The sequence below is a fragment of the Pantherophis guttatus genome, chromosome 1, assembly GCF_059756535.1.
Source record: "Pantherophis guttatus breed Tessera chromosome 1, ASM5975653v1, whole genome shotgun sequence".
Lineage (NCBI taxonomy): Eukaryota > Metazoa > Chordata > Lepidosauria > Squamata > Colubridae > Pantherophis > Pantherophis guttatus.
Window position 1 is genome coordinate 250,893,178 of NC_142063.1, and position 16,653 is coordinate 250,909,830.

General features: G+C 34.9%; 1 protein-coding gene across 8 annotated transcripts in view; it reads right to left on the reverse strand.

Annotated features, from left to right (window-relative positions):
- Nucleotides 1-16,653, reverse strand: part of CEP85L (centrosomal protein 85L) — a 104,696-nt gene that overhangs the window by 67,388 nt on the left and 20,655 nt on the right. For 5 of the 8 annotated variants that reach the window (XM_087882699.1, XM_087882698.1, XM_087882701.1 and 2 more), the window contains 2 exons: nucleotides 16,307-16,436; nucleotides 10,929-11,090 (listed from right to left, as the gene is read on the reverse strand). In XM_087882699.1, the coding sequence (XP_087738825.1) occupies nucleotides 10,929-11,090; nucleotides 16,307-16,424 (280 nt within the window). In that variant the 5' untranslated portion in view covers nucleotides 16,425-16,436. The remainder of the gene's footprint in view (nucleotides 1-10,928; nucleotides 11,091-16,306; nucleotides 16,437-16,653) is intronic. The other 3 variants (XM_034418691.3, XM_034418688.3, XM_087882703.1) reach the window with 1 other exon arrangement.

The following is a 16,653-nucleotide window of genomic DNA, read 5'->3' on the forward strand; positions in this document are numbered from 1 at the left end:
AGAACATAGCAAAATATCCATGCCAGTAGAATACATCATAATATTTTCTTAATCCTTAGGGTCACTGAAGAAAATATGCTTAGAATTGCTTAATTTTGGCAAGTAACTGCAACACATACTCAAGAGACTATAAATTAAAATTTTGATTTTTAACACATGTATTGGAAGAACAAGAACTGTTACAGAGGATCTTTTTTCAAAATAAAAGTAATGTTTTCATGTGCTCTTTAAACAACAAAAGGAATATACCATGTGAAAATATCTAGATTTAATCTAGGGCTTCTTTTATAGGTAGACCTCGAGTTACAACCATTCATTTAGTGTCTATTTAGTGACTATTTAGTTACGATGCCACTGAAAAAAGTGGCTTATGACTGGTCATCGCACTTATGACCATTAAAGCATCCCCAGTCATGTGATCAAAATTCAGTAAGCAGCATGCATTTAGAAAATTGCATCATCCTGGGGTCATGCAATCCCCATTTGTGACCTTTCCAGCCAGTTTCTGACAAGCTAAGTCAGCGGGGAAAGAAGGATTTGCTTAGTGGCAAAAAAAGGTCTTAAAATCAGGCATGACTCTCTTTAACAACCTTCTTGCTTAGCCTTGGTCTTGTGGTTCAGAGTCCAGGTCTACCTATAGTTCCTATAGTTAGACTAATGAAAATGAAGAGCAACAATTTATACGATAGTTATTTTCAATTACATGCTGGTGAGGAGTTCAGCAAAGGAATAAACCACCAGCATCTTATGTGTGAAACCATCATGTTTATTTTCATTTTACAAACACACATAATATATAATCACTGAAGGTTTAAATATTTATATATTCCAATCCTTATGTAAATATATTATAATAATCCGATTTCCATTTAAGCTATATTAGATTGCTATAAATATGATGTTTATAAATATGATACTGTAGTCCTTGACTTATGAATATAATTGAGCCCAAAATTTCTGTTGCTAAGCAAAGCAATTGTTATTGCATCGTGCCCCATTTTATTTTTGTGGTTAAGCAAATCAATACAGTTGTTAAGTGAATTATGCAGCTGTTAAGCAAACCTGGCATTGACTCTGTTTGTCAGAAGCTCCCTAGGAAGGTTGCAAATACCAATTCCAGGGTCCCGGAATGCTGCAACCCTTGTAAATACATGCCAATTGCCAAGTGTCCAAAGTTTGCTCATGTAACTATGGGGATGCTGCAACAGTCAGAAGTGTGACAACTGGTCATAAGTCACTTTTTTCAGTGTTGTTGTAACTTTGAACATTCATTAAAGAATGGTTGTAAGTCGAGGACTACTTGTACAAAAATATCAAAATTTATAAAAAGATAACTACATCTTATTAAAAATACATTTTTTGCATTCAATTGAAATCTTTCAGTCTACAGGCCCAGTGCCTGTGGAGACCCAGTGGGGTAGGATGGGGGGAGGGGGATATCTCAGTGCATCAGAGAGGTCTTGGGTAATTGGAAGCATTAGGCTCCCCATGGTCTTCCCTACTCTGAGATACCTCATGTGCACTTAATGACTTGTGGATTCGATTAACAAATACATTGGGTAAAGGAGGGAGGGATCATGTTAATTTAATGTGATCCAATTAATAAATCCTTGTGTTACGAATGTAATTGGCAAGCTCTATTACATTCGAAACTTGAGGATTACTGTATGTGATATTGATTGGTTACTTAGTTGTACTTGGACATTTTAACATCATTTTAGAAGTTTTGTTTTAGATGTTACAATAAAATTTTTTATTGTTTGTTTGTTTTATAGTATCTATGCTGTAGTCTGAATGTAATGATTTTTTTGTAAGCTACCTGGCAACAAATAAATTCAATAAACGAACATTGAAGCATTCCATCTGCTAACTTGATACAGGTATTTAAAATTCCACAATGTACCTCTGAGCTCTGACAATAATTTCAGATTTTTGGTGGAATTTCTGAAACACACATATTGTTTCACTTAAGACTTAAATATTTCCAGTTGTAAATCATATTAATCACTATCCATATGGACAGCACAGCTCTTTTTCTCTAGGATTGGGGAGAACTGAACTGCACACAATTGAAACACTGAGAGGAAGAATTAAAAGCAGACTGTGAAAAATATAAGAATACAGTAGAGTGGGCAACTCCAACACCTGCTTCATCCTTCTTATATTTGATAGATATTAACTCAGGAAGAGAACCAACTTGAAACATTAAGCCTAGTGACAGTTGAAGAGTTTTGTGACCAGTCATAGTAATGTATATCCTGGGAGAAAGCAGAAAGGGAAAACCCTTCCCCATGAACAATAATCCTTGGAGTCATAGTTTTAATTTTTACAAGATTTCTCTTACAGAATGAACAATACACAGCAAAATATGCAGGCACTGTTCTGTCCATATGCTTCTGAACAATCAGCATTCACATTGCTTTTTAAACAATGAATGATACCGTAAGAATTGCTTTGCTTCCTATAATTTGATTAGTGCAGCATGGTATGGCTTCTATCTTGTGTTAGTTGATTATTATTACAGCTTCAGGGTCAACCTCTACTCTTTCTGCGACCTTATATTTTTTAAACAGTTTTCATGTAATTCTACTCCCTCTCCACATGTGGCATTAAGCTTCCTAAAGTACAAATAGTGAGATTGATAGCCAAACATTTTGCTAAAGAAACTTCAAGCTTTTAGATTTCTTCATTTTAAATTTGATATAGTTGATTGCTTTTTTTCTTTTATTGCTTTTTATAGTAAATTTAAAACAATTAGTCCCTTTTAATAATTTAAACAATACAGCCAAAAGACGAACAGAGGTAGATGCGAGCATTGACTCATTAGTACCTACATTACAATAACACAGTTAAAATCAGCCTCAAATGTAAGATCTAGCAAGAGCATTAAGCAAGCCTATAACGTATGCAGGAAAGCAACCAATGGCAAACCTTACGCCCATGGGAGGCATAGATTGACATAAAGCTGTTTCTGCATACCCAAGGGAGGCTTCAAGCGGTTAATGGCAACCACCCCAGCAAACAGCAGGAAACAAGAGTTCCTGTGGTGCAGTAAAACTTTAAACGCAGAGTTTGGATCCACCTGGTAGCTCATAGATAGTAAGTGTCTCGCAATGGTCGAAGAAGGCATTTTATAGCCATGATTTCCTGTTGTTGGATTACTCAAGACTGTCTGGACCCATTTTGGAAGATGCTTCTTTTATTCTGAAAACCAAATACCTATCAGTTCTGCCGATATAATTGTCTCCGCAATTACAAACAAATTGGTGAACACAATGAGCTTCGGCGCTGATAGGTTGTGCTTCCTTAATTAGAGGCAGCGGTAGCCTCTGGGTTTGATGTAATATGTGAAGCTCAGCCATACTGAATGCTGCTTCAATTAAATGTGTTTAAACGTTGAGTCATCAGGTGTGCTAATTTTTTTATGGTAAAGCAATTTTCAGAACGCTTATTATAATTTTGTTTTATCAATATTGTATGCAAAAGTATAATCCAATTTATTAGGCATTTTGAATTACATGGATTTCAGTGACAGAATTAAACCAACAATATGTCCAATTTAAGGTAGCTCATGAAATTTAATGATGTCTGAATTTGACCTGGATCCCAGAGCCTTTTTTTATGAGGAGAGGAAGACGGGGGATAAATGTTACAAATATGGAAAACAAATATTTTTATATCCATATTTTAAATTTAAATAAAAAATAAAGACTTTCAGTAGAAACAAATAGTTGTTAGGTAACATTTCTGATATCTATGCTTTTCAAAATCACAATGTTTCAATATCTAATTAGTCAACTATTAAAGTTTTTTTATATTGAAAAATATATCTATATTTAAATTCAAAAGGTTGATATTCTTATAATTCTTTTTAATGCCAATTGCTTAGCAATAGTTAAAAAAACCAATAGAAAAATGAGAGGCATATTTAACTCCAGTTCAATACAAAATGAGCAGGTTGGTCTACAAAACCATTTTTGATTTACAGCCAGTTCACTTTTCAACTAATTACAGTCTACTATTACAGAATCTTAGAGACTTTCAGTCTCCAACTTAAAAATCAATACAACATGCTGCCAAGACAGTTGCTTCCTCCAGTAAGTGCATTTGTTAAAATGGGGAAATGTAAGCTTTTTGCTTTTCTCCGTGGAATTCCACCATGTTGAAAGATATCTACATTTTCCACTTTTTTCTTTTCTCTTCCTTTCTAACATTAAATATTATTTTATTACACTCATATATTCCATTTTAGTTTGAGCACACAATGCTGCAAATGCATATTATTAATATTACTAGTTATTTATTTTAAATGAATCCTTTAAAAATAACTTAGCTTTTAATAGAGAGTCTGCTATTCCTATGTTCCTGCAACAATTACTTTGGGAACCCCTGAAACAAAAACTATCTTGAGAAACTAATGTTTTCCACAATTACTTTTCCTGGTTTACAAAGTGATCTGTACACCTTATTATATTTATTTTCAACTAATCCCCATCGAAGTTAGCCGATTTCCTACATTTTCATAGACACAAAATGTCTAAGAAGCAATGGTTTGGAACAAGATTGGACCTCTAAGAAGGACTCCTCCTTTTCACTGAAGCAACAGGGATCCAAGCAAATATTTTCTGATGGAAAAAGCGGGATTAGCTTTGTTATGGTTGTTGCTGCTGCTGCTTTTAGGCAGCAGCATTCCTTCCTCTACTTCTTCACAGAATCCCCCAACTTTGTAGACCATATTTCTGTATTCATAGGGATTTGTGAGGGGGATAGAGAATGAACGACAAAGGCTACCTACACTCATTGAGATTAAGTTCAAAACTTCTCTTCTGCCCAATTCTGAATCTAATTCAATTACAGTATCTTCAAAAACTCTGCAGGATTCTACCCACATTTCTTTTGCATGCAATGTAACATGGTAAAACAACAAGGCTTTTATCTTTGCATCTAAAATGATAAGGCCGAAGCAAGTAGATAATCTATAGGTACAATATATTACAATTAATTGTTGAATGCCCACTTACAGAACATTGTTGTTTATTATTTCAAAGCTACACTCTTCACACAGTCCTCTGCTTAATTTCTAAATTCAGAAGCTACAGAGATAAACCTACATGAAACTCAAACTTTCTCCCTTGGGATTTTAAAATCAGGCTCTGAGAGTAAAGTGTACATTCCATAAGGTGAAGGAATATCACAATACTAGTAACAGCAAGCAAGAAGGTTCTGCCACTAGAGGTTGCTAGGCCCTCTTTCTAAGCAGCATTTGTAACAGATCCATGGAGGATGAATGGATCTTCAGGCTGGTGACGTAATGGGGAATATCTTCCCATAAGTAGCTGGAACCAAGCTTTAAAGGATTTATATGTTGAAACAAGCATATGACTTAGAAATTAATATGAAGCTGATGTAATTGAAACAAGATAGGTCACACATGCTCCTCGGAGGAGATACCAGACAAAAGCCTAGACCCAGCATTATGAATCTGTTATAATTTCCAGGTTTATTTCAAAGGCATCCAGTTTAAAGTACATAACAATACAGGTAGTCTTTGACTCACTACCGTTCATTTAGTGACCAAAGTTACAACGGCACTGAAAAAAGTGACATGACAATTTTTCAAATTTAATACCACTCCAGCATTCCAGTGGTCACGAGATCAAAATTCAGACCCTTGGCAACTGTCCTGTATTTAGAAGGGTTGCAGTGTCCTGGGGTCATGTGATCACTTTCTGCCACCTTCTAACAAGCAAAATCAACGGGGAAGCCATATTCCTTCAACAACCATGTTACTAACTTAACAAATGCAGTGGTTTACTTCACTGTGGCAAGAAAGGTTGTAATACGGGGCAAAGCTCATTTAACAACTATCTTGCTTAGCAATAGAAATTTTGGGTTCGATTGTGGTTGTAAGTTGAGTACCTATGATTTATGTGAGACGTAACTAGCACATTTGGAATCCAGTTCAGCCTTATCAAGGAGCAGTGAAGCTGATGTTCATCAAACATAACTGAAACTTGGCACTCATCACCCCTGCATTCACCTGAGCCGTCCGGACTGTTGCAACATTACGAAGTATCTCCAAACTATGAAAGTATTATTTTAGAGGAACTGCAACCTCAATACAAAAGGCAGAGCAGTATACTGCCAATCAGAAAGAGTGATCACTAAGAACCAAAGCCTCAGGCTTGTCTGGATTCAGTTTCAGTTTGTTTATGTTGCATCCGCACTACAATTTGGCCCAAGCAGGAGTGGATTATGGAGGCCTACACATCTGCCAAGAAAGGGAAAGAGAAGATCTGAGCGTCATTCAGTAAAGATGGCACTGGGGCTTGCATTTCTTGATAATTTCCCTGAACACCTTCATATAATTTTTGAAAAACATAGGAGTAGAATAAATCATGAGGCATTATGCAATCCAAAAACTTTGGGGGGAAAAGTGCCATCAGTAGTAACCTGTCATCCAGATAAAACAATGTTTGCAAAGCAAACTCCTTATATGCTGCTTTGCACAAAAAGACTGTCATGGACAACACATTTAGCTGATGGAGAAAAGACAGAACATTCATCTAATACAATATATATGATAATTCTCTATTTTTCAACCAAAAAAAATCCTTAAACTCTGAAGCATTGCTCATGGAACATCATATCATTCAAAGAAATGGAGCATATAACAATATTAGTTCATATTCTTTTCATAAAAATCAGTGTATCTGAATAAATATTATGACTTCTTTCTCTTATAATCACACTTTTTAAAAAAAAATCCTTGTCTTCCATCCACTATTATTTCTTTTTTTAAAAACTGAAATAGGTTCAACTGAATACTTGTTTCTTCAGCAGTTCAGATATAAGAAGAAAAGAAATAAAATGAAGCAGCCATTGAGCACAAGATTCTCATTCAACTGTTAACCATTGTTCACTGCTAAAGAAAAGCAATGCTATCAGCTCTATAGCTGTTTTTTTAAACCTCCTTCACCTCTTTTCATCGCATTGTACCGCTGAATTTTAAGGCCTAAGGTATTTTCAATATACTGTATTTAAGAGCATGAACACTGTTTTGCACTTCAGTTTATTTTCAAGCAATATAATATTTTTGAAAGAAAAAATGAATCTGTTTAGTTGAGGCATTTACCATAGTGCCCACAATTGCTTATCTTTTGGCAATTATTTTGATACTCCTTAGCATTTCTTCTAGAACAAGAAATGCAAGCATTTAGAAAAGGGGAGGGAAGAGTCTTGACAAGTACAGGAAAAAAGATATTAAAATAGATATTAGTTGTTTGGCAAAAACAATCAGGAAACAGAAAAACATTCTGAGGTTACTTTTGAAATGGGCAACAACACAAAACAGATTGAAATTTGTTAAAATCAAGCTACAAGCAGGATACTGGATAAATTATACTGTACCTTCCCATGCTCTCTTGAAAGATGCTATAATTGCAAAGTGTTGGGAAGCAAAATTTAATATACCTTACTACCATATATACTTTAAGGAAACTGAGGATACAGCACAGACTTTACACCCTCTTCTTCAATTAACCTAAGATAGTCTTAAAATTGATTAATGTCTTCCTGTTTAATAAGGCAATCCTTTACAGACAAGTATAAATTTTTCAATGTTTATTGGCATCTCAACAAATAATGTTGAAGTATTTTTATGGTAACTATTTTAAAAACTGATTTTATAGCTTTAATAATTGTCAGCCTAAAATTCTGGAAAAAATGAATATCCATTAGAAGGGAAAGCCATTTAAATCTTCAACATTGCAGACTTATCAAAAATTTATAAATACCATGAAAATAGTTTCTAATCTTGTTTTTTTAAATTCATGAATGTTTAATAAAATCACGCCCAGTAAAGACAGAGGTAGTGTTACATAGTCTGACAAGACTAACTACAGCCCATGAAAGCTATAGGCGAATATTACTGCTGATAATCCAATTTTTGGTTAGAGTGTAGAACACTGAAAAACTAAAGGTGTAGGTGTGATTTCATAAGGAAATCACACCTACAGCTTAATTACTTTTTAAATTATACCATCTATAACAACAGCATTAATGTTTTTCATATACTCTAACTTAGGAGACAGGAGAAAAAGCTATAACCTAGACAAAGGCTTGACAGGAGAATCCTGAGTCGAAAAGAGGGATGGAGATGGAGAAAGTTTCTCAGAAAGGACCCTCCCTACTTTTCTGGAAAATAAAGGCAGTGGAAGAAATGCTTTAATGCTTACAAGATTCCATACTGAATCTGTATAATAAAGGTAATGTTAGTACTCATGGTTTCTTGACTGGATTATTTCAAAGGCCTGAGCCTCTGAGGCACAGAGACAGAAAGTCAACAGCACTGCTTACTTCACTAGGGGTAGAGATAGACAGCTGGAAACTTTCACCACAGAGGAGAGGCACAGTTTAAGAAGCAGATGACCATGAGGACCCTGTCTACTTTCCCCAGGTCCAATAGATTCAAACTCTTCCTAGATAATATGGCTAAACTACATCTCCAACACCTCTACAGGGTTAACTGGAATGAATTTGAGCAATTTTGTCCAACAGATAGTCTGCAAAATCTTTTGTGTGCCCGTTTAGGTGTACCTCTGAGTCTCCTCTACCTGAGAGGGCCACCAAGTGGCTATCCACAGAGGGTGAAGTGGCTTCACAAGGTGAAGTGGCTCTTTGCTGCCATTGCTGCTATAAAGTGGGTCTCAATACTAGCTTTAATCTGGGTTCAGGTGAACACACTTTGTTCTTAGTTGGCCTCAGGCATCACTTAATCTAGGTTTCATCCCCTTCAATTCTTTCATAAATCACAGACAGTATTAAGATAGAGCAGGTATAGACCAGGTTACTCTCATGCCCATGCTACATGCAATTTTTGTATATAGTTTTCTATGCCAAAATATCTTAAAGCACTTTATAATAAAAGCAAATATATATATAACAATGTTGTTGTTGTTAGTTGCGAAGTTGTGTTTGACCCATCGCGACCCCATGGACAACGTTCCTCCAGGCCTTCCTGTCCTCTACCATCCTCTGGAGTCCATTTAAGCTCACACCTACTGCTTCAGTGACTCCATCCAGCCAGATCTCATTCTCTGCTGTTTCGTTCTTCTTTTGCCCTCAATCTTTCCCAGCATTAGGTTCTTCTCCAGTGAGTCTTGTATTGTATATAACAATACATTAAAAAAGTGATACATGCAGTATAAATAGCAGACCCTGTATGTGCAGGAAAAATGCTAAGATGATGATGATACATGCAATATAAAATAATAGAACATGCGTATGAAAGGTAAGGGAGAGAAGGGGGGGAAAGCATTCTTTCAGTAACAAAGCAAAAACAACCATAACTAAAAATTAAAGAAACTTGTCAATCAATATGAGGATAAGCCAAGCCATCAAATATTATTTTGCAATAATGCTGACTTCACTCTTTTCCTGAAGACCACACCAACAAAGAACAAGATTAACTATATCAGAGCAGTCTGTATGGCCCCACTCCCATTACCCCATTAGCATAGCAGTCAGCAAATAATTCATTAAAAAGATGTCACTATCTAGTGATGTGGTAACTGGCAAAGCTGAGGACCAGATGCCAATAAATATTCAGTTTCTAAGTTACAACTGTACAATTGGTTTTCTATGAAAAATCTCCAGGAACGAAGACTGTACAGCAATGTTTGACAGTTTGTTTCTTAATTCTAAACTAAAACTGATTCAATACTTCTGGCTGATTTCCCATCATCATTAAATATTCATATAGTTTTCTTTTCTCAGCTTGTTAATAGAAATTTTATAAAACATATCACATTTTTTCTCCTAAAACTTCATTAGGTTGAATATGCAACGTATTATGAATATGTTAAAGTCTTTGCCTCTTTTCTGTTCTTATTTATATGGACACAAGAATGCTTTGACTAAATAAAATGCATTTTATATAATTCACAAGGTATCTGTTTCCCTCTTTATTTTGCATTTAATTCTGTTAATTTGATTTTAATTACAAAATATTTTCAGCAGTACTCCTTTAGAAAGTTAAATAAATTTACACCATTAAAATTGTTAGTCATGCTATATTACACTGTTTTGCAAAACACTTATCAATATTATACTGAAATATTTCCTTAGATTATTTTAAAGGTAGCACTAGAATTGTGGAAACCTTTTGGGAAAAGTGTATTTTCTAAAACTAGCTAATAACACCACTTTTTTTGGAGTAGTACCATAAAATTATATATCAATGGAAAGATAATTTAATCAAGAATGTAATGCAATAACTTTTATGAAGGATTTGCTATTAGAATAGCAATTACAGTATAAAAAATAAAAGTGAAACATGTAGAAAAAATGAGATATACAAAAATTATCACGTCAGTTAATAGTTAGCTGGGTAACCTTTAGCATGAATTATGGCCTTACAACATCTTCCCATGGAGTAAACCAAGTCTTTTAGTTCTGCAGCTGTTATAATGTGAAACCAAGATTGAATGATTGCTTCTATTAACTCAGTTTTATTGCTGGATCACTTCTGACTAACAAGTTTTTTTAGTCGGCTCCATAGATTTTCAATTGGGTTGAAAATCTATGGAGCCCACTAAACATATACATATACATATACATATACATATACATATACATATACATATACATACTCAAATTAAATTTTTACAATGACTTTTTTTAAAATAGAAGGAAAACAAAAGCATGAATGCAATCCTATACTTTATTTATTTAAATCTAAACTTAAATTTAAAAAACAGAATGGATTTTAATTCCTAAGTAAACCATCCTTAAGATCATATTGCATCTTTTAGTCTTTAGACAGGTCACTTTAAGTCTTTGTATCTTTCTCTGCTTTTTAATTATTCAAACAACAATTATTCCTGATTTTCTACCAGGCGTCCTTTGGTTTAAGCATAGCTACTGACCTTCCACACTATCAGAACAGGAAGTTCCAACACCTGTGTCCCCACTGTCAGAAGCTATGCTGTGTCTTCTGATATGGATACTTTGACGGCTGGCTGGACCTGCTGTGGCTTGCCACAGAGAATCAGTACCCGAAAACCATCCTGATGAAGAACATTCTGGGCCTGCATAGAAAAAAAAAAGTTTAAATATAAAATTAGCTCAAGATGAGTTAAACATAAATTCAGTTATATAGAAATTATTCATATATAAAATTAAAAGACAAGAACTCTATAGAAAACAGTTCTGTAGTTTACTTCTTTCACCCACCCACCCACCCCCAGAATAAGACATCCCCTGATAAGAAGTCCAATTGGGCTTTTGAGCACATGGCAATAAGGCCAAGCGCCAGTGGTGAAATCCAATTTTTTTTACTGCTGGTTCTGTGAGTGTGGCTTGGTGGGCGTGGTGTGGCTTGGTGGGCGTGGCAGGGGAAGGATACTACAAAAACCCCATTCCCTCCCCACTCTTGGGGGAAGGATATTGCAAAATTTCCATTCCCACTCCCACTCTGGGGCCAGCCTGAGGTGGTATTTGCCAGTTCTCCGAACTACTCAAAATTTCCACTACCGGTTCTCCAAACTGCTCAAAATTTCCACCACTGGTTTTCCAGAACCTGTCAGAACCTGCTGGATTTCACCCCTGCCAAGTGCTTATTTCAGGGTACAAAAAAATATAAGACCTTATTTTTGGGGAAACACCATGCGTGAACTTTTAATATGAATTAAAAAAAACCTCTTGTAGCTTGGAAGAAGACTATCAGCATTAACCCATTATTTTATATATATATATATTTCTTCTGTTCAATGTGAATTTGCTTGGGATTTAGACTTGACTTTAAAATTCACTTTGCAAAATTTAAATTTCCTTTAACAGCATTTGAGAGGTAAGCAGGAAAGTTTAGGTTTTGGACACATGGAACATTACTCAGTGTTAGAAAAAAGTTTGATTCTTCCCCAAATTTTATTTGTTGAAATAATGGATAAATACAATTAATGTTGTATATGGTATTCATGTATCAAATCCCAATGCATTTATCTACCAAAGATTTCCATTTATATTAAACACAGAAAACCTCTGACCACAAAGCAGATTTCATAAATCATTATATTTAATGGAACAATTGTACAATATACAATCATAAGCAATCTAATTTGACAGTATACAGCACAAAATTATGATGGTTAGGGAAAAAATGTAGATTCTATGACCTCTGGCATCATTTATTACAAACAAGACATATTTCACTATTCGAGTAAGTCCAAAGTATATCAGATTTAAAAGAGCTTTAAAAAGAATAACTATGAAACAATTACCTAATGAGGAAAACTGCATTGTTCATAGTTATACAAAGATCATTTTATAACTAAGCAAAACCAAACAGAAACCATTCTTCTTTTATACAGTCATTCAGCCTCATTTAATTATGCAGTTGCCAAGATTTGAAAAAGCTGCCTTTTATTTGTAATTGTTCCATATTTTTCCACTGCTTTTACCGTTTTCTACACAGAGAGAGAGAGAAAGAGGAACATACGAGCAACTTACACTTTGTGTTTTAACTACTTAGCCAGAATCTCTTCTACCTTCTGTAATTCATACTACCACCAGTTTTTAAATTGTTTCTCTTTCATCTTTATTTTTTGCACAACAGAAAGCAGAAAGCTGTAATTTTTTCCCAAATTGTTCTGTCGTCCATCCGTAAATCTATCCATCATATTGCTACAAAGCTCACTGATCTACCTGCCTTGTGTCTCTGGCTAGGAGAATTTTGTATCCTGCTACAAGTCTACATGGTTATAAGACAACGGCATTCAATGAAGAAGAAACTTAGGAAAGAAATGCTCTAACTAACCGGGCGGTTAAAATGGCAGTGGGAGATCTGTACCTTTAGAGTTGCATGGTTGATGTAAGCTCTCCCAGATAAACCAGATAGGAGACACCACTAGATGAGCTCACTCTACTTTATTGTAAGACTATATTAATATAATGTTAATATAATATATTAATTTAATATAAATATATTAAATATAAATTTTATATTTTATATATTTATTTAAATATAAATATATTTTATAATATATTAAATAGTAAATATAATATATTAATGTAATATAAAGACTATATTAATATAATGTGGGACGCAGTGGCTCAGTGGCTAAAACGCTGGGCTTGTTGATTGAAAGGTCGGCAGTTCATTGGTTCGAATCCCTAGTGCGTGTAACAGGGTAAGCTCCCATTACTTGTCCCAGCTTCTGCCAACCTAGCAATTTGAAAGCACTTAAAAAATGCAAGTAGAAAAATAGGGATCACCTTGGTGGGAAGGTAACAGCATTCCATGTGCCTTTGGTGTTTAGTCATGCTGGCCACATGACCACGGAGACATCTTCGGACAGCGCTGGCTCTTCGGCTTTGAAATGGCCCCCTAGAGTCAGGAACGACTAGCACATATGTGCAAGGGGAACCTTTACCTTTACCTTATATTAATATAAAAGTGCAAGTCTGAAGGTACAAACCTCCTGCCACCACTTTTAACCACCCGATCAGTTAGAGCAGTTCCTTCCTAAGTTTCTTCCTCTGACCACTGAGCCAGTGGTCAGAGAGGGCTCCTCCCTCTCTTGGCTGATTGTTTCCTAGGAAACATCGTTTCCCGACTTCCCAAGGTCATCCACACATGCCATTAGATCTGCTTTCATCATTTTGATGATGGTGACTGATCTTGCGGATACTTTCAATATTGATAATTAATTGGTTGAGTATTAATAAACTATGATTTAAAGGTAAATATACTGTGGTATGTGTGTGAGAGAGAGATCTTCTCATTTAAAATATATCAACTCTATTATAGAGCAAACTGCACTGAATATTAGATTAATATATAATACAGGTAGTCCTTGAGTTACGACCACAATTGAGGCCAAAATTCATGTTGCTAAGTGAAACATTTGTTAAGTGAGTTTTGCCCCATTTTACAACTATTCTTGCCGTAGTTGTTAAGGGAATCATTGCATTTGTTAAGCTAATAACATGGTTAAGTGAATCTGGTTTCCCCATTGACTTTTCTTTTCAGAAGTTCTCAAAAGCTGATCACATGACCCCAGGACATGCAACTGTCATAAATATGAACCAGTTGCTAAGCATCTGAATTTTGATCATGTGACTATGGGGATGCTGCAATGGTTGTTAAGTGTGAAAAACGGTCAAAAGTCACTTTTTTCAGTGCCATTGTAACTTTGAACAGTCATTAAATGAACTATTGTAAGACAAGGACTACCTGCATATTAATCTAAATGATTAATATACATCTGGATCTATGACTGCCACTAGAAATCTAAGGTGCTCAGACTACTATATCTGCTATGACCATATCTGCACAGAGGTATCCCTGCAACACTCTTTTCATGGTCCAATAATTTTCCAGCTGGATTATAAAAATATATTGCACATGGAGTCTCCTTTGAAAATTTTTCAGAAACTTCAATGAGTTCAAACCAGAGCCAACTTGTATCATCTGATACAATCATATATCAGTGCTTTGCTATATGCACTGGTGGGCAGGACATTTTTCAAGGTCTAATTTGAAGTAGTATTACTCTATAAAACCTAAATAGCTTTCAGTCATGTAATCTGAAGAAGTGTTCCTTCTCATTTTCCTATTAGGACACTAAGATCTCCACTAGAGACTATTATCAAATTTCTCTCACATAATGAAAGGGCTTTTTCAATAATGATGTCCTGAAGGAAGTAATGTAGGGCATCCATATTATTTTTACAGTCAATTTAGGGAGTAATGACTTTAGTAAAACTTTATCTGCAATTCTGCCTTCTATTATTGAAGGGGCTTTCAGATCTCAATGACACTTATAACTGAAAGTATAGATTCCCAGTAAGGTTAAGCATGAAAGGCACATCATAGGTAAGGAATCAGAGTAAATATGATTCACTGAAAAAGAAAACAACAAGCCAACTCTAGGTTTCTGATAACAAATACCCTCCCCCCAAAAACCAACAATACATAAATTACAGGAAACTGAAATGCTTAACCTGAAAATAAAATATTATGTTATATAATAGTATATTATATCATATATATTCATATATGAATAATGGAGAAGTCGACCTTGGAAAGGAGGAATCAAATTAAGAAAAGTTCTGGCAAGAAAATTCAAACTTTAGGGCAAATATCTTCTTTCAACAATCTAAATGAAACTACATGCAGACATCATAAGATTGACAACATCAAAATCAAACTAATTATATACTCTCCAAACAAAAAAGGCAGTCTTCAACATATAACCATTCATTTAGCAAACGTTTAAAGTTACAATGGCACTGAATGACTGTTATGATTGATCTTTGGAATTTTCTTCCAGACCAACGCCTCTCGCACACTTAAGGATGGAAATTTTGGTCTCAATTCCTGTTATAAGCATGTTGTATGTTTGTTCTTTTAATTAGCAAAATTAAGGCCTAATGCTGATTGAAGCTCAATTCACAAACTCCTTTTTGAAAATTATAATTTATGCTAAGAAAAACAAAATCATCAGACCAACAAGGTACAACTTCAACCGTGGTCTATATGATTATGAAGTTACTATGAAGATTAGATTTAATGGATTAGGTTGGATAACTAGAGTAGCAGAGTAAATTGGGATTGAAGTTCATGACATCATTAAGATGATGCAAACAAAAATATCCCAAAATGCAAATAACAGAAGGTGAATTGGTGCTTGCTGATACAGCAGGAAACAAAAGGCGTAAGACACAGAGGAATTTAAATTAAAAGCTGAGTTCTGAAGAAGATTAAGAGACAAACAGATACATCTAAATAAATAATGCAAAGAAACTGAAGTTATCAACAAATGGAAGGAAAAGAGATTTATCTAGGATACTTTAGAATACAACTCAAACATTTCTGCAAAGATGGACATGATTAAAGACAAAGAAGGCAAAGAACTGCTAGGGAAAAAAGAAGGTAGAAGATCTCTGTAATGTTAATTGGGCTCTAGAACGTATAACTGACAATAAAGCTGCAGAAGCTCTTTTAAACTAACCAAAGTTAAAACCTTTCAGGATGATATAGTCACAGCACTATTTATAATTTGTAGGCAGGTAGAAAAAGCAGTGGTTAAGGGCCTGGAAAAGAGCAATTCTTATTTTAATACCAAAAAAGGGCAGAAAGAATGCTCAGATTACTGAATAGTTGCACTTATCCCTCAGGCTGATTAAGATAGTTCAAGGTTTGCAATCCAGAGTTTAACAATACCTGCAACAAGAACTGCCAGATGTACAAGTTAGCATTTAAAGAGATGGACGCTTCGATTACCTTGTATACCTTATTTACCTTCTATGCAAAGAGAGCCAGTTTGATGTGGTGGCGAAGGCACCAGGCTAGAAATTGGAGACTGAGTTCTTTTCCTGCCTTGGGCACCAAGCCAGATGGGTAATTTTGGACCAGTCATTCTCTCTCAGCCCTAGGAAGAAGGCAGCAGCAAACCATTTCCACAATTTTGCCAAGAAAACTTCCCAACTTCATTACAACAACTATGAACAGTTTCACTATCTCTTCACCTTCTCTCATTTAGTCTTCATAATAATAAATAATAAATAAATAAAAATAATAAATAATAAAACTCCTCATCCCATAACTCAACACATAACTACATGTAGTCTGCAATTTATGACCATAAA